The sequence below is a fragment of the Cherax quadricarinatus genome, chromosome 61 (assembly GCF_038502225.1).
Source record: "Cherax quadricarinatus isolate ZL_2023a chromosome 61, ASM3850222v1, whole genome shotgun sequence".
Classification (NCBI taxonomy): Eukaryota; Metazoa; Arthropoda; class Malacostraca; order Decapoda; family Parastacidae; genus Cherax; species Cherax quadricarinatus.
Window position 1 is genome coordinate 7,301,415 of NC_091352.1, and position 27,748 is coordinate 7,329,162.

General features: G+C 41.5%; 2 protein-coding genes across 2 annotated transcripts; one reads left to right on the top strand and one right to left on the bottom strand.

Moving 5' to 3' along the window:
* The first annotated feature begins 4,744 nt into the window (after positions 1-4,744).
* LOC128699391 (uncharacterized) lies at positions 4,745-10,814 on the top strand. The gene is made up of 2 exons (XM_053792064.2): positions 4,745-4,896; positions 9,113-10,814. The coding sequence occupies exons 1-2, from the start codon at positions 4,791-4,793 to the stop codon at positions 10,195-10,197; spliced, it is 1,191 nt and encodes a 396-aa protein (XP_053648039.1). The 5' UTR covers positions 4,745-4,790; the 3' UTR covers positions 10,198-10,814.
* Positions 10,815-21,202: 10,388 nt separating this feature from the next.
* On the bottom strand, positions 21,203-27,492 carry LOC128699392 (uncharacterized). Its single transcript, XM_053792065.2, has 2 exons — positions 27,334-27,492; positions 21,203-22,455 (listed from the first exon to the last, which is right to left on the bottom strand). Exons 1-2 carry the CDS (start codon positions 27,446-27,448, stop codon positions 21,530-21,532), a joined length of 1,041 nt encoding a protein of 346 aa, XP_053648040.1. The 5' UTR covers positions 27,449-27,492; the 3' UTR covers positions 21,203-21,529.
* Positions 27,493-27,748: the final 256 nt, after the last annotated feature.

Here is a 27,748-nt window from a genome sequence, read left to right on the forward strand (position 1 = left end):
TTTCAGTATTTACTGTCCTGTGAACGCAAATATGGCATATTGTTTGACTCACTGGGTTAGCCTAGGTTAAATATATATATATATATATATATATATATATATATATATATATATATATATATATATATATATATATATATACATATATATATATGTCGTGCCGAATAGGCAGAACTTGCGATCTTGGCTTAAATAGCAACGCTCATCTTGCCATATAGGACAAGTGAAAATTTGTGTATGCAATAATTTCGCCAAAATCATTCTGTACCTAACGAAAACAAATATATTTTACTGTGTTTGTTTAGTATTAAATTATTGTAAACAAATCTAAAATATATTTAATTGGGTTAGGCTAAAATAAATTGTTCTTGATACAGTAAGGTTAGGTAAGTTTTCTAAGTTCCTTTTGGTGCAAAATTATAAATTTTTACATCAACATTAATGAAAAAAATATATCTTTAAACGTATAAGAGAAAATTTTAGAAAGGGCTTAAATTTAAATGAGTTCTTGCTAATTGACCAGTTTTACATATTCGGCACGACACACACACACACCCACACACACACACACACACACACACACACACACACACACACACACACACACACACACACACACACACACACAGATAGATATATATATATATATATATATATATATATATATATATATATATATATATATATATATATATATATGTACCCCACAAGACCACGGTATAAAGCTACTTGCGTATGAAATGTTAGTGAGAACTTTACGTCCTCAGCAAACTTCTTGTTGGGTGTTTAATGGGTCACTGTCTCTCGGGAGACATGGCCGGTGGCGTCACCCAAAACTGGGCGACGAAAGGAAAGGGAACAGGATTTCCTTTCGAGAAGAGAGTGAAAAGGAGTCTCAATTACGCCAGGTGGGCTCACTCCCCACTTTATGTAAACTCGAGCAGAGAGGGACACTCGTGCCCTCACCTCTGAGTGGTAAGTGACTTTCCTCCAAAGCATCCCCGCCCGTGGTATGATTTGTTTGCAATTATGTCATTACGATTTCGTGAGTCATAAAGCTGGACGGAGCGCCATTCATTGATGACTCCTTCCAAACCAGTTCCTTTCTGCATCTTTTTTTCAACCTAAATTTATACAATTTTGGGCAGGCGTCCCAGGGAGAATGGGGTATATTTGTTACTGATGCTCAGGGTACAAAGGCCGGCGCAGAAGTCTCGTTTTAGTTGTGCCGCCTGTGAAAATAGTTTACTGTACACCTGCACCTCACCCTGCGAGCGGTAGCGGAAAAATCAGGATTACAGAGGCCACAATGAGTATCAGCTTCCACTGAGCATTGCTACATCACTAGAAAGATATATGTATTAATTATTCCATATTTTACAATTACTTCATATAATTAATGTACATAATACATTATGGAATACATTCTCAAATAAAAAAATATTACCACTAAAATAATATTGGTCATATCTGGGTTACAATTTCTTCTATATAACCAGTTCATTCATCCAATCAATGCAAAATGTGGATACAACCTCAAGATTTCAGACATTTCAACATTAACAATAAAATGTTTTGTCACAGCCTATAAGATTTGCATGGAGGTGGCTCTGAGAGGTTAAGGGAAAGAGTAATTGAGCTTAGGCAAAATAACTTGGAAAGGATCTGTTAGCGGACTCAGTCAATACAATTCCCGGAGCAAAAACGTGGCAAAGTATTTATAAAATAACTGGAAAAAGAAGTAGACAAGTTTCTGCCTCAAATCCCATACACAAAGCACAGAACTCAACAAGCCTATTAGTACTATAAATTTATGCGCTAAACCCGTAAGGTCAGAAAACGCCTGGGGAAATGAAAGGTAGTAAGATTCGATTCAAGGAATTAGTGCACTGGTCCAATTCCTTAGATCAAGAGCCCCCTCACCAGCATCAAGGAACCTTCCTTCTGGGGAGCGAGATCAATAGTGAATCTGTGTTCAGTGGGGTCTTCACTGTTTATGTTCTTGTGTGTCACAAACAGTTGGAAGGAATCTAAATTCACCTGAATGTGATATGTACAGCAGATGATCTATTCTCTCTATTTCATATATTCGTTGTATTTGCTGATAACGTGAAAATAAAATACTATCATTATTATTATTATTATTATTATTATTATTATAAATGTAACAATATTGCACATATTTAATATACAATATTGTATATATTTAGTATACAATATTAATAAATTTAAAATTTACCGTGGCTATATCTACCAAAGTAATTAATGTTTGACATAGAGAACCGACGACTTTAAACATAATGTTCGACATGTTAACATAAAATGTTGAATATATTTAATACAATGGCATATATGTTTACTATGTATTAGTGCATGTATTTAGCATACAGGATTGAATATACTAACGTTATAAGACATTCGAGTCAATTACCTACTGGATATATCTAGCATATGCTCAATACTGGAAATACGTAATATGTTATATACATTATATATCAAACTTAATAATATTCACAAATGACTCAATTTTTGGAGAGGAAATATCAGACGACGTTTCTGTCCCTTTTGACTTGATAACAGTCCAGGACGGACCGAAACGTCGTCTAAAGTATACAATGATATTGCTACAGTATTAGATATGTTGAATGTATGGTGGTGTATTATCATAGTGTTAAATATGACGGTATTTGTGATGTATTAACATGCATTACTGAATGTATAGCAATATACACTAACACAGTGTTGCTAATATTCCTGATATAGTTCTGAATTTCTATAATATATTGTAACGGATAAATGTAACATAATCTTTCATATATTTACTACAGTCTTCAGTATATATAACACTATTATATATATATATATATATATATATATATATATATATATATATATATATATATATATATATATATATATATATATATATATATATATATATATATATATATATATATATATTGCTTTGTAAATTCTGGGTCAGACAATAAAATTATTATAAATAATACAAGGGTTTTCCTGCCCTTTATACACAACGCGACTGGTTAATTATATTTTTAACACCGAGGTCGAGTGACCCGAAGAAGAAACACTTTTACCATCACTCCACTGTGTTCCCAGAGGCCCGCTGATACTACAGCCCAGATGCCCCTCTAAACAGCAAATATTCCCAACCCTCTTTAAGAGTGCAGGCACTGTGCTTCCCACCTCCAGGACTCAAGTCCGACCAGCCGGTTTTTCTGAATCCCTTCATAAATAATATCTTGCTAACGCTCCAACAGCACGTCAAACCATAGAAACCACTTCCATTCCTATATAACGAATTCACACACGCCTGATGAATGTTCAAGCCCCTCGCTTGCTAATTATTTATTTATTATTATTATTTATTATTATTATTATTATTATTATTATTATTATTATTATTATTATTATTATTATCAGTGGTAATATTAGTGGTAGTATAGTAGTAGTAGTATATTACAATCAAGGGATGCGCTGAACCCGTAGGGGTCATACAACGCCAGGGTAATGGGGGTGGGGCAACCAGTATTGATCAAAGGAAGTAAAAGCTAGCAACATCCCTTGTTCAGTGAAAATTTGTACCGTTAATGCTTTGATACTGGCCAAGAGCTCTTGATCCAAAGAATTTGAACTGCCTTCCTCCTCCTCGGATCAAACCTTATTGCCTCCCATTCCTCGGGTGCTGTGACTAACGGGTGTTTCCTCATGTTAAAAATAGTAATAATAATAATAATAATAATAATAATAATAATAACAATAATAATAATAGGCCTTGATTACCTTGAACTACTTTTATGATTAATGAATGACTATTCAGATGGTCAAATGTTTAAATAAACATGAAACGTAACAATATTAAAACCGGTATTAAAAATAGTCATTAATAATGTCAACTACAATAATGAAGTCTTTTGTGTAAGCTGAATTTATGATTATTATTGTTATTATTATGATGTACGTGTTATACAGTACTTCCTACATTCTATCAAAATTAAATTTTTCCAATTTTTATCCATTACTTAGTGAGTCCTGTGTTGTTTAGATGTTTTCCAGCCGCTCTTTAGCGCAAGTAGCTGGAGTGAAGCTCCAGCTAAGCACAAAACAGCTAAGCACAAAACAGCTAAGCACAAAACAGCTAAGCACAAAACAGACAAACTAACTGTAGTTGTTGTGTCAGTTTAGGTGCAAGAAAAACATTAAAAGGTGTTTACTGATAAAGACTTAGCCAGTTTTTTAGGTAGATAATATCAGAATTTCCTCCCAGTGGACGTCCCTGAAGACCAGTGAGGGCCTTCTGATCCAAGGAATTGGACTTGTCCTCCATTTCCTTGGATTGAATTAGAGTGCCTCCCATTCCCCTGAAGCTATATAACTCTTGTGGGTTTAGGGCTTTCCCCTGATTAAAATAGAAAATACACGCAGCGCCACAGAGCGTGGCCTTGATAACCCTCTTCACCGAGGACTGGCCCACAAAATAACTCAGCAGATACGCAAAACAACCTCGACCAGTATACAAAGAGGTGCTACTGCTAAACGAACAAGAAGGATGATTAACTGTAAGTAGATTGAGTGTAGCACTTACATCTCCCACGCACCACCCACCAGTATCCCCTTCCCTCTCCTCTTCTCTTCTCTACGTTCCTCTCTGCTTCCCCTTCAAGCACAAGTTTGTTGTGCTCCTTACACGAGGTGGTGATGGCAGGGTGGGTATATAAGGAGGGTTATGATGGAGGAAGTTCAGTTGAGTGGTGACAGCAGAGGTGGTCATGTGGACGTCTGGGTCTCCACGCCTTCTCCTGCTCCTCTTCCTCTTCCTCCTCCTCCTCCTAGTGGCACTTTTCTCCACGGTTCAAGGACGCCCCTCACCACCAGGTAACACTCATCATGTTCGTCTCCTCTCCAGCAGTTCTTTCTTCTACTCTATTTTCTTCTCTTTTCAAAGACGTTGGTCACCACTAAGAAATATTGATCATGTTATCTTTTCCTCTCACGCAACTCTTTCTGTTGTCACAAAATACCAACCAGTTGATGAATTAGACACAATGTGCAACACCTGGGTATCTTTATTCTAAACTTGTTTCACCAAATAGTGGCTTTACCAATTCAACACAGAGGTTAAGTGGAGACAGTCTTGAAGGTACAAATATAAATAATTTGTTTCTTTTCTGCAATAAACAGGTAACATAGTTCACGTGTAATAATATATTGTTAGGAACAAAGAAAGCCACTAGCATGCGGTGAATTTCGTTGAAATTGTAGATGAGGCAATCAGTCCCTTACTGTACTCTTCTTCCTGTCTTCTCCGCTTACCCCTTCCATTGGGTATATTATGTAGCGCGTGGATCTCAAGTACTCAACTAATATTCACGTCTTCACCCAACTAATGAGTGTCGTACATGATTTGAACAGCTGCTTGCTTTGATTTCCCTTGAATATTTACCCGGAGAAAGTCTGAGTGTGTATAAACAGGTGTGCGTATGTGTGTGCGGATGTGTACTCACCTAGTTGTGGTTGCAGGGGTCGATTCACAGCTCCTGGCACCGCCTCTTCACTGGTCGCCACTAGATCACTCTTCCTGCTCCATGAGCTTTATCATACCTCTACTTAAAGCTATGCATGGATCCTGCCTCCACTACATCACTTCCCAGACTATTCCACTTCCTGACAACTCTGTGACTGAAGAAATACTCCCTAACATCCCTGTGATTCATTTGAGTCTTCAACTTTCAACTGCGACCCGTTGTTGCTGTCTCCCATCTCTGAAACATCCTGTCTCTGTCCACCTTGTCGATTACTCTCAGTATTTTATGTCGTTATCATGTGTGTGCGTGTGCGCGTGTACTCACCTATTTGTGGTTGCAGGGGTCGATTCATAGGGTGCGTGTGTGTGTGTGTGTGTGTGTGTGTGTGTGTGTGTGTGTGTGTGTGTGTGTGTGTGTGTGTGTGTGTGTGTGTGTGTGTGTGTGTGTACTCACCTAGTTGTGGTTGCAGGGGTCGATTCATAGCTCCTGGCCCCGCCTCTTCACTGGCCGCTACTGGGTCACTCTCCCTGAACTAGGAGCTTTATCATACCTCTTCTTAAAGCTATGAATGGATCCTGCCTCCACTACATCGCTTCCCAAACTATTCCACTTCCTGAGTACCCTGTGATTGAAGAAATATTTCCTAACATCCCTGTGATTCATCTGAGTCTTCAACTTCCAACTGTGACCCTTGTTGCTGTGTCCCATCTCTGGAATATACTGTCTCTGTCCACCTTGTCAATTCCTCTCAGTATTTTATATGTCGTTATCATGTCTCCCCTATCTCTCCTGCCCTCCACTGTCGTCAGGTAGATTTCCCTTAACCTCTCCTCGTAGGACATACCCCTTAGCTCTGGGACTACTCTTGTTGCAAACCTTTGCACTTTCTCTAGTTTCTTTACGTGCTTGGCTAGGTGTGGGTTCCAAACTGGTGCCGCATACTCCAATATGGGCCTAACGTAGACGGTGTACAGGGTCCTGAACGATTCCTTACTAAGATGGCGGAATGGTATTCTTAGGTTTGCTAGCCGCCCATATGCTGCAGCAGTTATTTAGTTGATGTGCGCCTCAGGAAGTGTGCCTGGTGTTATACTCACCCCAAGATCTTTTTCCTTGAGTGAGGTTTGTAGTCTCTGGCCCCCTAGACTGTACTCCGTCTGCGGTCTTCTTTGCCCTTCCCCAATCTTCATGCCTTTGCACTTGGTGGAGTTGAACTCCAGGAGCCAGTTGCTGGACCAGGTCTGCAGCCTGTCCAGATCCCTTTGTAGTTCTGCCTGGTCCTCGTCCGACTGAATTCTTCTCATCAACTTCACATCATCTGCAAACAGGGACATTTCGGAGTCGATTCCTTCCGTCATGTCCTTGTGTGTGTACTCACCTAATTGTGGTTGCAGGGGTCAAGACTCAGCTCCTGGCCCCGCCTCTTCACTGATCGCTACTAGGTCCTCTCTGCTCCCTGAGCTTTGTCATACCTCGTCTTAAAGCTATGTATGGTTCATGCCTCCACTACATCACTTGCTAGACTATTCCACTTCCTGACTACTCTGTGACTGAAGAAATACTCCCTAACATCCCTGTGACTCGTCTGAATCTTCAGCTTCCAATTGTGACCCCTTGTTTCTGTTCCCCTCTCTGGAACATCCTGTCTCTGTCCACCTTATCTATTCCACGCAGTATTTTGTATGTCGATATTATGTCTCCCCTGACCCTCCTGTCCTCCAGTGTCGTCAGGCCGATTACCCTAAACCTTTCTTCGTAGGAGATTCCCCTGAGCTCCGGAACTAGCCTTGTGTGTACTCACCTAATTGTGGTTGCAGGGGTCGAGACTCAGCTCCTGGCCCCACCTCTTCACTGATTGTTACTAGGTCCTCTCTCTGCTTCCTAAGCTTTGTCATACCTCGTCTTAAAGCTATGTATGGTTCCTGCCTCCACTACATAACTTGCTAGACTATTCCACTTCCTGACGACTCTGTGACTGAAGAAGTACTTCCTAACATCCCTGTGACTCGTCTGAGTCTTCATCTTCCAATTGTGACCCCTTGTTTCTGTGTTCCCTCTCTGGAACATCCTGTCTGTGTGTGTGTGTGTGTACTCACCTATTTGTCGTTGCAGTGGGCGAATCATAGCTCCTGGCTCCTGTGTATATGTGTGTGTACGTGTACTCACCTACATGTAGTTGCATGAGTAGTCTCAGTTCCTGGCCCCGCCTCAAAGCTGATCGCCACTAGGTTCATTTCTTGACTTCTGGATCTTTATTTTACATCTCAAAACTATGGAAAAATCTTGCCTCTACTTCATTCTCCAGGTCCTTCCACTTCCTGACTACTCTAAGGCTGAAAAAATGCTTCCTAACGTCCTTGTGACTCATCTGAGTTTTTAACTTTCAGTTGTGCCCTCGTGTTTCTGTTTACCAATTTTTAAAGAATCTGTCCATTAACTCTCAATTCCTCTCAGTATTTTGTACGTTGTTATCATATCACCCCTAGTTCTTCTGTACTCCAGTGACATCGGGTGATTTTCCTTAGCCTCTAATGTATGTTTGTAAGAGAGAGAGAGAGAGAGAGAGAGAGAGAGAGAGAGACTCCTACCTATCCTTAGGTACAGCAGCAGAGTTATTTGTGATGTCTTCGTTTTTTTTTTAGTGATCATTGTCCCAGCTAATGTTTTACACGTAGCAGTGGCTGCAGTGCTTGTTACATCTTCTAGTATACCATTCCATTTTTCCACCTTTGTGAAGAAAAAATCCTAGTATTCAATTGGTATAGCATTTTTCTTAGCAATCGTGGCCTCTTGCTCACCCTGTTTGTTGTTGCTAATTTATTTTCTGGAATCCTTTTATCATCTTGTACGTTATTGTCATGTCTCCTCTCTTCCACTATCAACCAATCAGGACATGTTTAACATTGTCTGACTTCCCTCGTAGCCATATTTATCAGCACTGGCAGCCATTTTGTGGCATATCTCTCGACTGTTTTTCTGTAATCATTATTACTCATGGGGAAGTGGTAAACACGCAGGTTCATACAGTGCCTGGGGACTTCATCGAACCTCTCAACGCTAAACCCGTAGGGGTAATTCAGCGCAAGGAGTGGTGGAGGCTCGATCCTCCGTCTGTATAGCACGAGACGGACGAGTTACCATTCATTCGACCGATTACCACAGTGCCCGGGGAATGGAAGGTAATGTGGTTTGATCCGAAGGGATTCTTTGGATCAATTATTTTTATTTTATTAAATATTTATTATATAATTATTTATTATGATTACTATTATTAATCATAATAAATAAGGAAACCCTTTAGCAGTATCAAGGCAGCCATCTTGAAACTTTTTGTATATATTCTGGTAGAATTACCGACAATATGTAAAGTAAAAGGACACAAGTGCAACTAATGTGACATTTTATTGTGGCAAAGTTTCTCTCTCCAGGAACTTGACAAAGCTCCTGGAGAGAGAAACGTTGCCACAATAAAATGTCACATTAGTTGCACTTGTGTCCTTTTACCTGAAACTTTTTGTAGATCGGTGCTTCTGTTACCAATATTAAAGAGGAACTCTCTTCTTCAGGTAGGTGGTGGTGGCCGTCGTCTCCAGCAGAGAGCGTGGTTGTTCACCCAGTGTGGCCTCGCACTGTACCTTCCCTGCATAACCTCAACTCCTACTCTACACTCGCTAACCACTACCTCCGCTGGGGCTCTGCCGCTGACTTGGACAACTACGGTGATTTGATAAGTTCTGGGGACCTGGTGAGTGATGGAAACCTTGACGACTTGGTTAGCGCTGAAGAACTGGATGACCTGGTGAATGACAGGAGACTTGATGACCTAGAGAGTGACGAGGAACTTGATGACCTGGTGAATGACAGGAGACTTGATGACCTAGAGAGTGACGAGGAACTTGATGACCTGGTGAATTACAGGAGACTTGATGACCCAGTGAGTGATGAGGACCTTGATGACTTGATGACTGACGGGAACCTTCATGACTTAATGAGCACCGGAGACTCTCAGAGCTCTTTGGATCCAATGAGCACCGGGGATTTAGTCATCCCCGGGGACCTGTTCAGCTCAGGGGATATAGTGAACACTGGAAATTTATTGAGCACTGAAGAACTCTTTCGCTCAAACGGCTTAGCTATGCCCGGTGATCTGGCGAGTGGCGAAGACTTGGTGGACTCTGGTGACCTGGTAATTCCCGGGGATCTAGTGAGCACGAATGACCTGGCCAGTCTCGGACGCACCAAGAGGAAGGTGGTCTCCAGCGGCGGCCACTACATCGTCTGGAGCAGGTCCGGCACCTCGCCATGGAGCTCCGCCGGCTACGAAAGCGTCGGCGACTACAAGATCAACCACCAGCGGGAATACGGTTGGAATCATCGAGGTAAGATCGGCGACGGTGGCTCCAGGAAGACCTTCCCGCCCCAGCCGGAGCCTAGAAGAGGCCGACGGGCACCCAGGAAGAAGCTAAGCAAGTCCTTCAAGAGGGAGATCGCTCAGTACGCAATGGTGTACGGCCCACAAAACGCCGCTTTACATTACGAGAAAAGCATCGGCAGGAGACTCAGAGACAGAGTGGTCAATAAGTTTGTCCAGAGGTACCAAGAAAGACGGAAAAGAAAAAGGAGAAGGAGAAGAAGACTCGGCCAAACGTGAATAATTCTGGCTATGTGTTTGCGTGTAGGCTTGGCGAACGACTGCCTGGCGTACCTTACATAGTGGACACGTCCCTTGTTAGCCAGCATGAAAGTATCTTCCTTCTGAATCAAGAATACCGGCACCACCAGGGAAGTCTCCGTATTTTTCTTTCTTGACCTCGACTGACCTCTGAATAGGCCTCCGAGTGACCTCTAGGAGCCTATTCTAGGCTCAGATTAACTAGAGACATCCAGGTGACCTTGTCTCAGTGTGCGTCCATGTTAGTTTTGTCGCTAGAAGAAAAAACTGACACTGGTATTTTTCATAACATGAACATGACTTGGGTCAGTGGTGCCGGTCGTATGGCGGAGACGTGGCACGCGTGTCTTTGAACACGTGACGGTGGTATAGCAATTACCCTGCGGTGAACCATGGCAGCAGCGTCCGCTGACTTACCTGTGCTGGACTCTATTGTGAGTGCTGCTAGGTGTCTTGAGGAACTTTCTGAGTCTCCACTTCTGGCTGACGTCACCGCCTCTACCTCCACTATCTTCCTCACCCATATTGGGTACACAAACTGCACCAAGAACTTTATTTTTCTAGATTATATAAATAAAACTATGCCATTAACATAAGTTTCTTTTCCTAAAATAAATATGAGGTAATCTTGAAGACAAGATTTTGTTGTCGGTTTCCCCATCGCTTTTACAACACCTAGGGAATGGGAAGCCATCACGTTCGATCCAAGGGAGGGGAGGGGAGGGCAAAGCCAATTCCTTGGACTATGAGCCCCTCACCATTATAAGGACTTGATTAACTGAGTTTAAAAATAAAATTACACGGTTTCAGCGTTACTGATGACATGGGTCTTAAAAAGCATGATTGAAACCCAATAACTCCCCGGGTCCCGACAACCTCTCGCAAAATCACAATAACTACTGTAAAAAAATCATGGCAAGCAAGTGATAAAACTAGCAGGCCAGTGGTACAGCATGGTGCAGTGGTTATAACAATGGCCAGCTAGCTAACTTTAGGATTAGCTTGCCATAAGCTCGAATCCCGTCCTTTCGATGAGTTCTCAAAGAATGTTAAGAAAAGCCTAGTAAATCATTACCGACCGATAATGTGCGGTGACTAGTGTGTGTGTGTATTTACAAAATGGGTGATTACTCATTTATTACCGTTGCTGAAACGACTGAAATCACCGATTTCATTCGTTTCATTTGAACTCGCCTTGTTGAACATTATTTCATCAGTCTCAACACTGCTTCACTAGCGGTCGTTCTTGTCTAACAAATTTATTAACATTTTCACCAAGATAACTGAAACGGCAAACCATGAAGAAGAGTAATACGTTGTTTATCTGGATTTGAACAAAATAAGAGACAGACATCAAGACAAGTGTCAGAGAAAAAAGAAAGTTTCCATAAATCGAGAAAAATCAGAACGAGAGCTAGTCACAAGTGGCGTTCCACTTGGGTTAATGTTGACACCCTTCTTGTTTACACATGACCTGGATGAGGAAATAAACATTAACGTAAGCACTCACGACACAAAATTAAGCTGACAAACTCTGCATACCAAAGAACCTCAAGATTATTTGATTAATGTATTGGTGGGAAAAGTGGCAGATGCGTTGTAATGTGGGAAAATGTAAGATAGTAATCCTAAAAAATAAAACTATTACATCTATCAGTTATAAAATATATAACTTAAAATGGAGTCTAAACAAAATTAGAAGCTCTGACAGGATGACATCTGGAACTTGGGCAACGGTACATGAATCTTTGCTATAATGTTATTTACTCTGGGCGAAATGGCCCACTAAACAAGCTCTACATAATGAATCTTCATACCCACACCTGTCAGCATTATACCTGTACCTCCAAGCCCCAACAATATACTCTATGTATCGCTGGAATGACAACACATGAGCTTGAGAACATACATAGATCGATGGCAATGTTAATATTCTGTATCAGGAATCTTTCATGTAAACATAGATCAAGAGTAGTGAACTTCAATTCTGTTAGGTAAGACACATATGCAACAGTTAGGTATCTTTATTACGAAACGTTTCGCCTACACAGTAGGCTACTTCAGTCGAGTACAGAAAAGTTGATAGAAGCAGAAGAGACTTGAAGACGATGTAATCAGTCCATCACCCTTAAAGTTTTGAGGTGGTCAGTCTGAAGAAGCCTACTGTGTAGGCGAAACGTTTCGTAATAAAGATACCTAACTGTTGCATATGTGTCTTACCTAACAACCTGTCGGTATTTTATACCATTTTAATGTTCGACTTCAATTCTCTAGAAAAAACGTAGAGTAAGGGGAAATATGAAGGATATTTTATACATAAAATATACTTTTTTTAACTACGTTAATAACAAAAAAAATTATTAAACGCGAATTAGATTTTATGTATAGCAACAAGCATGTCACAGTAGTGAGTCTCATTCGTCACTTGACAAGAAAAAGCTAAATACAGCCACGTACATTAACACTCGCAAGCCAAGCCTATATCACAAAAATAAAAACCATTCGAACTAAATTGGAAATAAACTGGAAAGGTGTTAAAAAAAAGCTAATATAAAAAGCAAGCTGTACCAAAAGGGCACATTCATATTTATCCCGTAAAAATGTGGAAAAACAGTAATTTTTTATGATTATTATCACACTCACCACTAACAACCACCATCACAGCCACTACCAAAACCCCCAACAATATGTACCACCACCACCAGAACCATACCCACCACCACAAATGGCACCAACCACCACCATCACAATCACCAACACCTAAGCCACCGCCAACAACTACCACCATGACCATTACCACCACCATAACAATTGACAGATAGAGGAAGGATGAAGCAATTGAGAGAAGTGGACGTAATGATGGCTAGGTTTTTAGCAAGGGTAGGGAGAGGGTTGAGTGAGAGAGCAGATGTGTGAGGTGGAGTTGAGGGAGTACACAACACTACAAGGATAAAGACTAGAATGAGATGTGGGAGGTAGACATGAGGGGAAAAAAAAGATAACAGATTAACAAGATAAGCATTATTGATGAATCTCAATTTTTTTCTGACTAGGAAAGGTTATAAAATAACTAAAGGCTCTCTCCTTCTCCTCCACTCCCTCCGATAACACTGCAGGCAAAACGAATTATATAACGAATTGCAATACTGTATAGAAAAAATTCAAGACACGATTAATGTAACTCGATTACGCAGAGAACACAATAATGAAAGAACACTGCAGTAGGCCTACTGACTCAAGCAGATGGATACAAACATACTGACAACAACAGCAGACACACAATATAGAATAAGCTTTTACTGGAGCAACTTTTCGCATTACAGGCCCTTTATAAATCTTAACTAGATGAAGCTCTACACAGTTGTATAATTTGATAAAACTATACACAGAACCAAGACGATAAAACTGCACAAAGCCTAGTAAGATTTGAAATCGACTATGCCAAAGGCACCCGCCAGTCTGACCAACAAGGTAAGAGGGTTCACAGCCACACTATGCAGTTCCATGACATCACAGCTTTGGTGACGTCAAAAGTGAGGGGTGACATCAGAAATAATGTTGACGTCAAGTGCCAGAGACGTGAGTCGTGTCGCGTACAGCATGTGGCGTAGTTCTTCCTGGTCACGTTCACACACACCACGCCCATCACCACACCCATCATTACACAAACCATACCCATCATTACACACCACACCTATCATTACACATACCACACCTATTATTACGTACGACACATCATTACACACCACATCTATTACACGCCACAACTATCATCACGCACATCCATCATCACAAACCACACCTCATCCATTACACACGCACGCACACACGAAGATAAAATCAAGTGGCCCTTGATATAAAGTAAATTACCAAAAGAGCCAGAGTGTCTTCAAGAGGCGCTTGAAGACAAGTTCCTTCGGGTAGTTCTTAATTAGACGGGCAGCGGTGCCTAAGTTGGGCTGCGTGCTGAAAGCACCAACAGCCTGACTGACAAGGCCATCAACTAGGTCTGGTCTGAGACCAGGCCGTGGAGCGATGACCCCCTTCAAATGCAATCTTTAACATCCACCAACACACACAACGTATAAATATATCTCACCACCACCAATGTCTACCGGCTTCAACAATTACAGTCTTGTCCCACCCCTCCAGTACCCAATCCCAAGCCTTCCACGACCCTCCCCCCCATTAACTACCAGTTAAGGATATTTTGGAATGGGTAATGGTTGGGTCCTTCCAAATTATTATTACAATCAAGGGGGAAGCGCTAAACCCGGAGGATTATACAGCGCCTGGGGGGGGATGTGGAAGGCATTCAGGCTTAATTCGGGGAACTGGAGCACAGATCCAATTCCCTAAATCAAGAGCCCCTCACCAACATCAAGGAACCTTCCTTGAGGGGTGGGTCCTTCCAAAGCTAGTCCTACGACTCGCAGTTTGCACTGTAAGGCCCCCACTTCCCGGCTCACTATGAGTTTGTGCCCCAGGAGGAGTAGCAGCAACAACAACGTGCAGGAAGCTGATCATCAGCCTCACACACTCAGAAGCGTCACCAATCAGCTGCCGGCCATTATGATCTGCTGCGCGCCCTCTAGCCCGTATATATGACGTTCATGTGTGTGTGTGTGTGTGTGTGTTTACTCACCAATGTGTCCTCACCTATTTGTGGTTGCAGGGGTCGATTCACTGCACATGGCCTCGCTTCTTCGCTGAACGCCACTAGCTCCACTCTACTTAACTAGCTCTGGGAGTAACTATACCATACATATGATTTTAAGTCAAAATATTATGAGTATATGTTGATAGAAAATTAAGAACACAATATTAATAAAATATAAATATGCCTATTACCAACAAAATATAACAATAACTTTTTACTACTTAAAGCTGACAGCATAAACATTGGTGTCTTAACTAATATTTTTATTTGCCAGAGCCATCAGGTAAACATTATGAACCAAAATGATGACCTCACAGGAAGAAAAAAAATAATCCGCCAACCACTATAGGTTTCCCTTGTTGGGGGATACCTATTTATTACAATATTATATTGATGGGGAGCGCTAAACCCTTAGGAGTTATACAGGTGTGATACTGACAAAACTGCCATGCTCTGACCGTCTTGTTTAATAACGATGTTGGTCACTATTAAGAGAGAACATCATACATAGCAGCCAGTTATTTTACTTATTACATTGTGAATATTTTTACTAGTGACCTAGCCTAATATAACTACAAACAAATTTACTACGGTTAGAGCATCTTAGCAGCTGCTAGTGGGGAGACTACACCTACACAAAAAAATATAATCATAACCGTAATTTTTAAGGGGTGGACCGGTAAGCCAGCGGAAGGCCTCGGACAATGACCAAAAGCTCCAGCTGCGGGTCATCATATGTCTAAGACCCGCGTCAGGAAACACGTGTTCTGTCTCCGACAAACCTGACCTAACCTATACCTACACAGTCTCATTTTAATCACGTGAAGTACTAAACCCGTAAGAGGTCATAGCGCCTGGGGGCCCTTCAGGTTCGATCCAAGGAAGGGTACGCTGTCCAGTTCATTGGATCAAGAGCCTCTCACTGGCATCAAGGCACCAGTGAGAGGGGGCACACCTACACAGCAGCTGCCTCCCTACATTATTATTGCTACACGCTCATTAGATGAGCGCGAAACCCGTAGAATTTATAAAAAACCCTGGGAGAATGGGAGACAGTCAGGTTCGATCTAAGGAAGTGGAGGTCTGGTCCAGTTTCTAAGACCAAGAAATCTTCACCGGTATCAATGCACTGCCTTGGATAGGTACCTGACCACAGCCAATCAGAAATCCACAACAACTTGTGCCGGCACTTACCATCAACATTTATGCTGTAGGCGGCCGTGTCACAACTTCGAAAGATTATCTGGACTATCAATTCCCTTCTTTGTTATCAACCAATGCAAAATAAGGCAAGGAGAGAGCGTACACGCTCCAAGGCGGCCATGATGGCTCAGCTGTGATCCAAGTTCAATATGGCCGCCGCTATCCCCGGCTGGTGATGCAACCGCGGCAACTCTTCGTATTCCTATAATACCGGGGTAGCGCTAAACTCAGAGGGGTTATACAGTGCCTGGGAAATGAAAGGGAGTCAGGACTGATCCGAGGAAGTGAAGGTTGTGTAGTATAGGCTAAACACATATATAGCCATTATAGTCCGGTTCATATGGCTCCTCGCAATGGTAGTGTTCTTACTTTCAGAGACCCCGGCCTTACTTTCAGAGGTCCGTTCCTACTTTCAGAGGCTCTGGTCTAACTTTCAGAAGCATGGTTTTGCTTTCAGAGGCCTTGGTCTTACTTTCAGAGATCTTGATCTTAACTTCAGAAGCCCTGGTCTTGTTTCCAGAGGCTTTGGTCTTTTTCCAGAAACCTTGGTCTTACATCTAAGGATCTTGGTCTTACTTCCAGCAGCTCTGATCTTATTTCCAGCAACTCTGATCTTACTTACAGAAATCTTGGTGTTACTTCCAGAGATCATTGGTCTTACTTCCAGAAGCTCTGGTCTTCCAGAGTGCTCCCAGAAACGCCTCTTTAACCACCTCTTTCCTGGATTTCGTTCCAACCCAGTAGTAATGTTGTTTTTGTTATTGATGTTGCCGTTATTGTTGTTATTATTGATGTCATTGTCAACGTTATTGTTCTTTTAATTATTATTGTATAAGGGAAAGTGCTAAACCTGAAAGAGTTGTGCAGGTCTTGGGAACAGGCCATCAGTTTTTATCCAAAGAGGTAGATAGCCGCGATTTCTTGGATCAGGAGCTCTTCACCTGTATCAGAGGCACCCTCCTTGAAGCGCGTGCTAGGTCAGATAAAGCTACTGCTGAGTGCTAAATCCCCCCCCCTTTGTTTTACATGGCTTAGTCTTACAGGCTAAGAGCTGTTACCTCACCCCTAAATACCCCCCCCCCCGAATGCGATCCACAACAGGTTACATTGCACCCTTGAGAATGGGGAGATAATCACGTTCGATCCGAGGAGAGGGAGAGGGCAGCTCCAACAATTCCTCTGATTCAGAACTCTTCGTTATCAATGGTCCCCCCTATCACTTAATAACAGTAAGCATATGACTTTTATACCTGGAATCACGAACAAGGTCTGTAGTCGCGGATGAGGTTTGGCGTCACGGAGGTCTGGAGTAACGGACGAGGTCGTGTCACGGATAAGGTCTAGAGTCACAGACAAGGTCTGAAGATAATGATTGCAACACGCAGGACACGGACCATGTGTTGTATGACCAGATGTCATCTAGAGTACACTCTGGTAGATGTTGTTAGTGGTGTATAAAGTCATCTTCTAGATTTGTTTCGTCATCCTCCGGACTTTTGTTTTGTCATCCCCTAGATTTATATTTAATTATCCTCTAAACTTTTATTTTGTCATCTTCTAGATTTGTATCTAGTCACCCTCTGGACTTATTTTCTATGCCATCCTCTGGATTTTTTTTTATGCCATCCTGGACCGAAATTTCGGGCCCATGACATAGGCACCTGTGTAGTCAACCGGACTGTGAGGTACAATACTGTGAGGTAGAACTGCGACAAATCATGCTGGTAGTGCTGTTTTGCTGCATCCTTGTAACTGGCTGCTGTGTATGGGCTGCTGCTTACATTACAATCTGGAAATTCATGCCATCTTTCACATGAAACTGTAATTCCCCATTTCAGGGTTACTCGGGCTTTGTTTCTTACGCAAACGAAAACCTTTCCTCGTTTGTTACATTAGGGTTTGTTGATGCACTCAGTTTAATATTATACATTGAACCTTTAACCTGAGTGCATAACCTGAGTTATACACTGGGATTAGTCGAGTCAAGAGTTCAAGTTAGACTCTCAAAGGGGATTAGATCCTTTACTCTAAGGGTTCTGGCCAAGTTCCCAGAGGTTATTCTACCTTAACATAAAGGATAAAGTTCGTGAAATTAAAGGGTTAATTTTCAGTACTTAACGAATTGATTTCTTGTGAATAAGGGGTTAAATTCCTGTACTTAAGGGGTTAGATTCCTGATCTACTCACGGGACTAATTCCTGGTACTCAAAGAGTTGTTTAATTTGTTAGGCTAAATACTTAGTATAGACTACACGAGAGTCTGTAAGGCACCAGTCCACCCAGACACTAACCTCAAGAATACTTTAATCCATAAAATATGGATTAAACGTTCAGTGTTCGTACTCCGAGAGATATGCACCCCTCGATGTATATACACTGACATGGGGTCAACACACTGTCCATACAAGCTGTACTTCATAGTCACGGATACAAATCACCTTATGAAGTCATATCACGGATCATTAGCCACTTAGTTTATTATTATTATTAGTAGTAGTAGCAGTATATTCAAATGAAAGCGTTATACAGGATCTACAGTGTGGTAATTAATATATACATATATGTATATATATATATATATATATATATATATATATATATATATATATATATATATATATATATATATATATATATATATATATATATATATTAATAGGATTTGCTGAGATTTGTTTGGTTGTCCTTTTAATATATATATATATATATATATATATATATATATATATATATATATATATATATATATATATATATATATATTTTTTAAAAGAACAACCAAACAAATCTCAGCAAATCCAGAATATAAATTCAACAAGGAAAATTCAACTACTTAGGTATTGTTTAAGGTAAAACGATAGATAATACAATAACTTAATATTGTTCAAGAATATACAATAACAAGATAATTATCCTTACAAGTATCAATGGATGACTCGTTCAAATAATTCCAGAGTTGTTGCTGTTTTAGGTATTTAGGGCTTCGATGGCTGGAGCCGTATGAACCCTGCGCCAATTGCAGTGTCGCTGTGGTTTTATGGGCTAAGGCTACTTGAGCCGTATGACCACTGCGCCAATTCCAGTTGGTGTTGATTTTAAGGGTTATGATTCTTGAACCGTATGAACCCCGCGTTAATTACAGTATTGCTGTTGGTTTTAAGGGCTATGACTGTTTGAGCCGTGATCCCTATTCCAGTTCCATTGTTGTTGTTGATTTTAAGGGCAATGGCTACTTGAGCAATGATTCCTTCCCCAGTTCCAATTGTTGTTGGTTTTAAGGGCTATGACTGATTGAGCCTTGACTCCTACTCCAGTTCCAGTACTGTTGTTGATTTACAGGTCAATGACTCCTTGATCCATGGTTCTTACTTCAGTTCCGGTGTTGCTGTTGATTTTAAGGACAATGACTGCTTGAGCTATGATTCCTACTTAAGTTCCAGTGTTGTTGTTGGTTTTAAGGGCTGTGACTGGTTAAGACGTGACTCCTACTCCAGTTCCAGTGTTGTATATTTTAAGGGCTACGACGGCTTGAGCCGTATGAACACTGCGTGAATTACAAAACTATTTGTTTATATTATTAAGCTAAATATTTAAATATTTTATTGGCAACAATTTAAGAGAAACAAAACATTTTTTTAAAATTTATCATCATGGCAAAGTATTGAGAAATTTTTGGACGATGAATGAATGAATGAATGAATGTTATTGAGAAATGTTGCATAGGGACAGCTGAAACAAAACTGAGCATAGTGGATAATTTTGTAGACATAATGACTGCAATAGTGAGAACATAGACATGCTAAGGAAAGCTATAGATTTCACAGTAAGAACAGACATACTGAAGAACACTTAAGATGAAATGATTGAGGCTCAGGCAATTTAAAGACTATCGAAGATAGGATTGAGACAGACGAGTTAAGGTTATAGATGCCATGACTGAGCCATAGACATGTCTAAGAATACCAAATACACCATGATTGACATGTCGAAGGATGAACACAGAAAGAATAATGGTTATGGACAAGACATAATAGCCAATGATCAATGAAAACACATTAACTGAAAAATTAATTTCAGGTATAACCACAGCAAATTTACCAATCTTTATTCTTATATAATAATACCATGAACACCAACCCAATCTAACCTACATGCTAGTTATTTTGACTTATAATAAGCTTTTGCTTTACAATAGAGTAGGCTACATACAGATAGACAGTAGGCTACGATAGACAAACAGTAGGCTACATACAGAAGAAACTAACATGCATATAACAATTCCTAATTATAAAACACAAGTCGACTATAAACGGTTTAAAACCTGAACCTAACATAAGTATTTGAACTGTGGCAACTCATGTATAAATATTTGGATTATAGGTATTTGTTACGGATATTCACATCATCTATTGTCTTTTATTATTCAGCCTAAAGGCCATATAGTACTGGGTTTGGATAGGATCTTTTATTATAATCAAAACAAAGCCCTAAGGTTTGGATAGGAGAGAGAGAGAGAGAGAGAGAGAGAGAGAGAGAGAGAGAGAGAGAGAGAGAGAGAGAGAGAGAGAGAGAGAGAGAGAGAGAGAGAGAGAGAGAGAGAGAGAGAGAGAAGGAAGTCAGAGAGGGGAAAAAAGGTAGGGAAGGAAAGAGAAGGGGATTAGCTTTACATGACCTTATGCTGTCAACTGGTGCTTCATTATGAAAACCTCAGCTATAAAAATTTTTGACGAGCAAGTGAAGCTGTCTAATATACAGGTACCCACAGTCATCTGAGGTAACATATACAGCATACATATATATATATATATATATATATATATATATATATATATATATATATATATATATATATATATATATATATATATATATATATATATATATATATATATATATATATATATATATATATATATATATATATATATATATATATATATATATATATATATATATATATATATATATATATATATATTATATATATATATATATATATATTATATATATATATATATATATATATATATATATATATATATATATATATATATATATATATATATATATATATATATATATATATATATATATATATATATATATATATATATATAAAGTTGTTAGCAGTATAGACACAGGTACTTCAGTTTGGTTGGATTCTGTTACAGCTAATAACACAAATTAAACACAATAAGCTTCTTGCTGGGAGCACAGTCTCTGGCTGTGCTTCACTCTCATTTGTGATGGCATTCAAGGTCTCGAGTCTGTGGTTTAGAGGAAATAAACTAAGTTCCGAAACGAAACTTTGTTGAACCACTGGAAAGTTTAGTAGTGGGTAATAAACCGTATCCGAGACACCCATGACTTTACATGTGGAAATTTGTTTCCAAGCATTCCAGCTGGTCAGGATGCTTCACGTATCTCAGCAACCCTCCCACAACCTACTTACTGCTGGTGCCTTTGGTTCTTCAATAGCTGTTTCTGGTACCGGTTCACAAACTTTTCGATCTTCTTTGCGCTGAGTCTTCGTTCCACGACATGGGCATAACGTTCTGCAGCCCGCTGCGCCCCGTGCTTGATAGCGTACTCTGCGATCTCCCACTTCATGTTCTTGGAGAGTTTTTTCTTCACCTCACGACGTCCTGTTTTGCTCTTCCTACCTGAGGTGCTGGGAGTGTCAGCGTAGCTGTCGGTGTCCAAGGGAGAGGACCGAGTGATGCCGTACGTGCGGGAGCTTCCTGCTGACCTGGAGGTACCAGTGATGGTGGAGGCAGAAGAAGCTATGGGAGTACCAAACACTACGCCAGTGTCAGAGCTCGTAGAGGGCTTTGCTGAAGAGCTAGAACTTGAAGTATCTGACGAAGTCGACCTTTGCGACGTGCCGTAGGAGCTGGTATCTACAAAGTCAGTTCGAGACTGCTGGGGCCATGAATAGTCGTAACCCCCATAATCAGGGCCTTGGTTGTTATGGCCGCCACGGCGGCGATAGGGGTCCCCATCTCCGCCGCCCCGACGCCCCATGCCGCTGCTGTAGCCGCCGCCGCCGCCGAAGATCACCTTCCTTTTGACGCGAGCGATGTTCTGTCGTTCCTCACTCAGGTCCTCGTCCTCCTCTGAATCCAAATCTAAATTACTACTGTCGTCGTTGTCGGAGTCGTTATCATCGTCGTAATAAAGGTCGTCGCTGTGATCTAAGTTGGTCGTCGGATCTAAGTGGTCTCCAGGATCTAAGAAGTCGTCGCTAGGGTAGGGTTCGTACTCGTGCTCAGTCACCTGCAGTAGTTCCATCAGGGGACCAGTGGCCCCTGAGTGCAGCTCTGAGGTGTCCTCGTCGCTCGTCCATTGCTCCAGCAATCTCGCAGAAGCATCATCTAGATAAGAGACATTATTATTATTATTATTATTGCTGTTTAACTCGATGGCCGTCTCTCCCTTCAAGGTAGGAAGACTGCCATCATTCATTCAATTTACCACTATTTATCCAATTCACCATCATTCATTCAGTTCACCATTCATTCAGTTCACCATCATTCATTCAACTCACCATCATTCATTCAATTCACCATTATTCATGTAATCGCCGTCTTCTCAGACGTTCTGACATCACAACTGGATGACCCTTTGACCTTCAGAGTGCAGGCACTGCCCATATTATTATTATAATTATTATTAATATTATTATTATTATTATTATTATTATTATTATTATTATTATACCACATTATCAGTAGGGTTACCCAAATAAAGAAGAAAACTCTTTCATTCAGAGAAACTGAATACCGGGAGCAAGGTACTAGTAACCCGTATTGTTGTATCGCTTAACAAAAGGGAACGAAAAGAAGACAACATTAATTTTTATCATAGTCACAGAAATGCTCTTAAGTGCTGGTCATTGCGGCACTTTAAAAGGACATACACGATTACCATTCAACCCATAATATGAAATAAAAACTGGACGGGGTTTCGGTCCGTACCGGACCATTTTCAAGTCACGAGTAATATAAAGACACAATACCGTGACAGGAACAACACACAAATAACCCGCACGTAGGAGACTGAAACTTACGACGACGCTTCGGTCTAACTTGGACCACTGACTAGTCACACAGAGGGCCTAGTCAATGGTCCAGGTTGGACCGAAACATAGTTATGAGTTTCAGTCTCCTACATGTGGGTTATTTGTGTTCAAGTCACAAGTAGGTTGAACATATATATGTAACAAATGAGTAGAAAATACATTAGAAATGTGTCTTGATAAGCGTGAAAGCACAAATATGCATGTTAGTTGTTCTCAAGCAAAAGTGCATGCAATTTATGAGCTAAATGTTATCTTACAGATATAGTCTTCTTTCTGCTTTAGTTGCTTCGACTGTCAGAGGATATTAAAACTAGTGGCAACAACAGTCTCACCTGTCCTTGGATTGAGCATTAATAAATATAACATCAAGGTAAATATAACATCACAGTAAATGTAACATCAAGGTAAATATTACATCAGAGTAAATGTAATATCAAGGTAAATACAAGCATGTTAAGGTAACTATAATGAATATCAATTTTGCGTTGTTGCCACTAATACTGTGGGATATATTTCGCACTCGCAGGTTGATGATGTATCAGTGTTTCCTCACAGTGAGGTGTTGAACACAAGTCAGACAGTAATGATCAGGGTATCAGTAGATCTATGCGTATATGTCAAACAAAAACAACTACTATGAATACATATTAAGCAGAAGGCAAAAAAAGTAACAAAGGGAGAGGAAGTATCAGGCACAAAATATCAAGTCAATAATCAGTGGTAGGACCTATGCTCTTTCTTATATATATATATATATATATATATATATATATATATATATATATATATATATATATATATATATATATATATATATATATATATATATATATATATATATATAAATGATCTACTAGAGGCAATAGGCTCAGCTGTCGCTCTTCACTGATGATGCATCCTTGTTGAAAGGGATACCAGTAGATGAAAAGCGCAAAGAATCAGCATTAAGATCTAGACAGCCTGAATGATCAAGAAAAGTAGCTATTGGATTTTAACCAAAATAAAGTCAAAATAAAAGGTATTAGGTTAATGAAAGACAATCAGCAACAGAATACTGTTTGAAAGTGTACAACTCCAGAGCCTACCACCAGTGTAGATCTCTACACCTGCTCAAACAAAAACAGAAGTTCGAAAAATTCCAAAGGTTTACAATCATCGGACTTACTAAGAACGACGTGGAAATACTTAAGAAACTGAACTTCAAGTCACAGAAAGATGGAAGAGGCAGAGGAGATTTGATAGGGATGTACAAGATAGTCAGGGACCCCCACATAAATACACCATCTTCACTATATAATAACTATAGATGCACTCTGCACTATATAATAACTACTAAAAGTATTATCACCACCCCAGAATGACGGTATAATCACTATTTTCATTACATTAGGAATTATTTCTTATGTGACTGGCTCACTTGGACTTTTATAGTTCATGGTCTTGCCTCTTCGTTTTGTTTCTCTTCCATCTCCGTCATCAACAGCCTCGCTGATCATCATAGACAGTGTTATAATTAAGGAGCGAAGGAATGAGCCTCGACCCCACGGGTTTAGCTCTTCATGTAGTACAGTGAAAAACAAAACTACTGAGCGTCATAACGTATGGTGCCGTTCAGCCTAGTGGTCACAGGCGTCTAGGGATCACTTATCAAGGGGATTATACAATATAACGTATGATCCTGTCTCCTTAATCTCAGCGGTTTTCTGGTGATGTCTACAAATCCGTCTTCAAATAAATCTTCGTATACGTCATTATGTGTTTGGTATCCACGACCAGTCCATTTGCACACCTTTAATCTCTCACAGGTCCCTTGCTACGCTTGTTGAAGCACGGAATACATGCTGAAGTCGCGTACTCTAGTACTGATCTTACTTCTGGCATGTACAGTGATCTGAATGCCTCCTTGTTGAGAGTGGTGAAACCTGTTCTCACACTGGCCAGCTGTGACAGCGCTGACGATGTTCTTCTGTTTCAGTGCTACTCAGATGAGAGGTTTTGCGCACTGCTCATTCTTGAGTCTTCTTGTTCCATATTTACTTCTATGAGTTGTCTCACTCTCTGGTCTCACCCTCAGTGGGTGGGTGTCAATGGGTGAGTGTGGGTGGGTATGGGTGTCAGTGGGTGGGTGTGGGTGTCAGTAGGTGGGTGTGTCAATGGGTGGGCGTGGGTATCAGTGGGTGTGTGGGTGTCAGTGGGTGGGTGTGGATATCAATGGTGGGTGTGGCTATCAGTGGGTGGGTGTGGATATCAGTGGGTGAGTGTGGGTGTCAGTGGGTGGGTGTGGATATCAATGGGTGGGTGTGACTATCAGTGGGTGGGTGTGGGTGTCAGTGGGTGGATGTGGATATCAATGGGTGTGGGTGTCAGTGGGTGGATGTGGATATCAATGGGTGTGGGTCAGTGGGTGGCTGTGGATATCAATGAGTGTGGGTGTCAGTGGGTGGGTGTAAATGTCAGTGTGGGTGTGAATATCAGTGTGTGGGTGTCGGTGGATGGGTGTGGATATCAGTGGGTGGGTGTGGATATCGGTGGGTGTCAGTGGGTGGGTGTGGATATCAGTGTGTGGGTGTGGGTGTCAGTGGGTTGGTGTGAATATCAGTGTGTGGGTGTGGATATCAGTGGGTGGGTGTGGATATCAGTGGGTGTCAGTGGGTGGGTGTGGATATCAGTGTGTGGGTGTGGGTGTCAGTGGGTTGGTGTGGATATCAGTGGATGGGTGTAGATGTCAGTGGGTTGGTGTGGATATCAGTGGGTGAGTGTGGATATCAGTGTGTGGGTGTGGGTGTCAGTGGGTGGGTGTGGATATCAGTGGGTAGGTGTGAGTGTCACTGGGTGGTGTGGATATCAGTGTGTGTGGGTGGGTGTGAATATCAGTGGGTAGGTGGGTGTGGATATCAGTGGGTGGGTGGGTGTCAGTGGGTGGGTGTGGATATCAGTGGGGTGGTGTGGGTGTCAGTGGATGGGTGTGGATATCAGTGTGTGGGTATGGGTGTCAGTGGGTGGGTGTGGATATCAGTGGGTGGGTGTAGATGTCAGTGGGTGGGTGTGGATATCAGTGGGTGGGTGTAGATGTCAGTGGGTGGGTGTGGATAAGAATGGGTGGGTGTGGATATCAGTGGGTGGGTGTGGGTGAGTGTGGATATCAGTGGATGTGGGTGTCAGTAGTTGGGTGTGGATATCAGTGGGTGGGTTTAAGTGTCAGTGGGTGGTGTGGATATCAGTGTGGGTGTGGGTGGGTGTGAATATCAGTGGGTGGGAGTCACTGGGTGGGTGTGGATATCAGAGGGGTGGGTGTGGGTGTCAGTGGGTGGGTGTGGATATCAGTGAGTGGGTGTGGATGTGGGTGGGTGTGGATATCAGTGGGTGAGTGCAGGTGTCAGTGGGTGGGTGTGGATATCAGTGGGTGAGTGCAGGTGTCAGTGGGTGGGTGTGGATATCAGTGGGTGGGTGTGTGTCAGTGGGTGGGTGTGGATATCAGTGGGTGGGTGTGGGTGTCAGTGGGTGGGTGTGGCTATCAGTGGGTGGGTGTGGATATCAGTGGGTGGGTGTGGGTGCCAATGGGTGGGTGTGGATATCAGTGGGTAGGTGTGGATATCAGTGGGTGGGTGTGGGTGTCAGTGGGTGGGCGAGACAGGACGTAACCAATAAAGACCAACACTACCACAGGACGCGACCATCTCCCTCACACGCCCATCATCCTCCATTAATTTGGAGTGTGTTATCCTGCCAAGGGGGAGGGGGTTTGGGTAAGAAGGGGGGTGAGGGGAGTGAGGCGACCAAGAGGAGAGGTGAGGGGAAACTATTTCATCTCACAAAAATCTTGCAGCATTGCCAGAGGCTGATGTAGTCTCCAGAGCACTTTCTTGTGGCTGGGAGGAGTAACTATGTTGTTTTCACCGTGGAGGTTTGGCTCTTGCTGTATCCCTAAAGTCTTGCATAATTAGGTGTTTCCTGCACTCTAACATTTGTACACATTTACTTGTTTGTCCTTGGAGTAGTATACTGCAGATACGCATATACGCACCTGCATGCGTAGAGATGTACTTCTATCAACTGAACCGGTAATCCAGGCTCCACTTGCTTGCTGATCCGGCCACCGGGAAAGCCTGGCTAGAATGCGACAGAAAAACGGTTCGAAGCCGTTCACAGGCATCACTTGAGGAGGACCTACCTAATGATACAGCGTTCTGGGCGAGGGCGACGGTGACGATGACGACGAAGGTCGTCAGGAGCTCTGGATGAAGTGACTTCATGACACCAGCGACACAACTCAACTGACCCCCCATCCTGCTTACCAACTTTATATACCCGCACCTCTCCCTCTTCCCTACACAAACATACTATGCATTAACGCCTCTATCGATACCCATATATTAGTCCACACGTCATAGTTCACGTGAGAATGCAGTGCAGGGGATAGGGCTTTGGTTAGCTAGGCTATTTTTGTATTCTAGTAAAAGGTATATGCGAAGCAGGAAGTACGCTATTGTAGATGACTGGCTCGGCCTGCCTTTCATCTTATGGTACAAAGTGTTCACCGGTTGCGGCATCCTTGATCGCACCATGTGCAACCTTACAGTTGTACT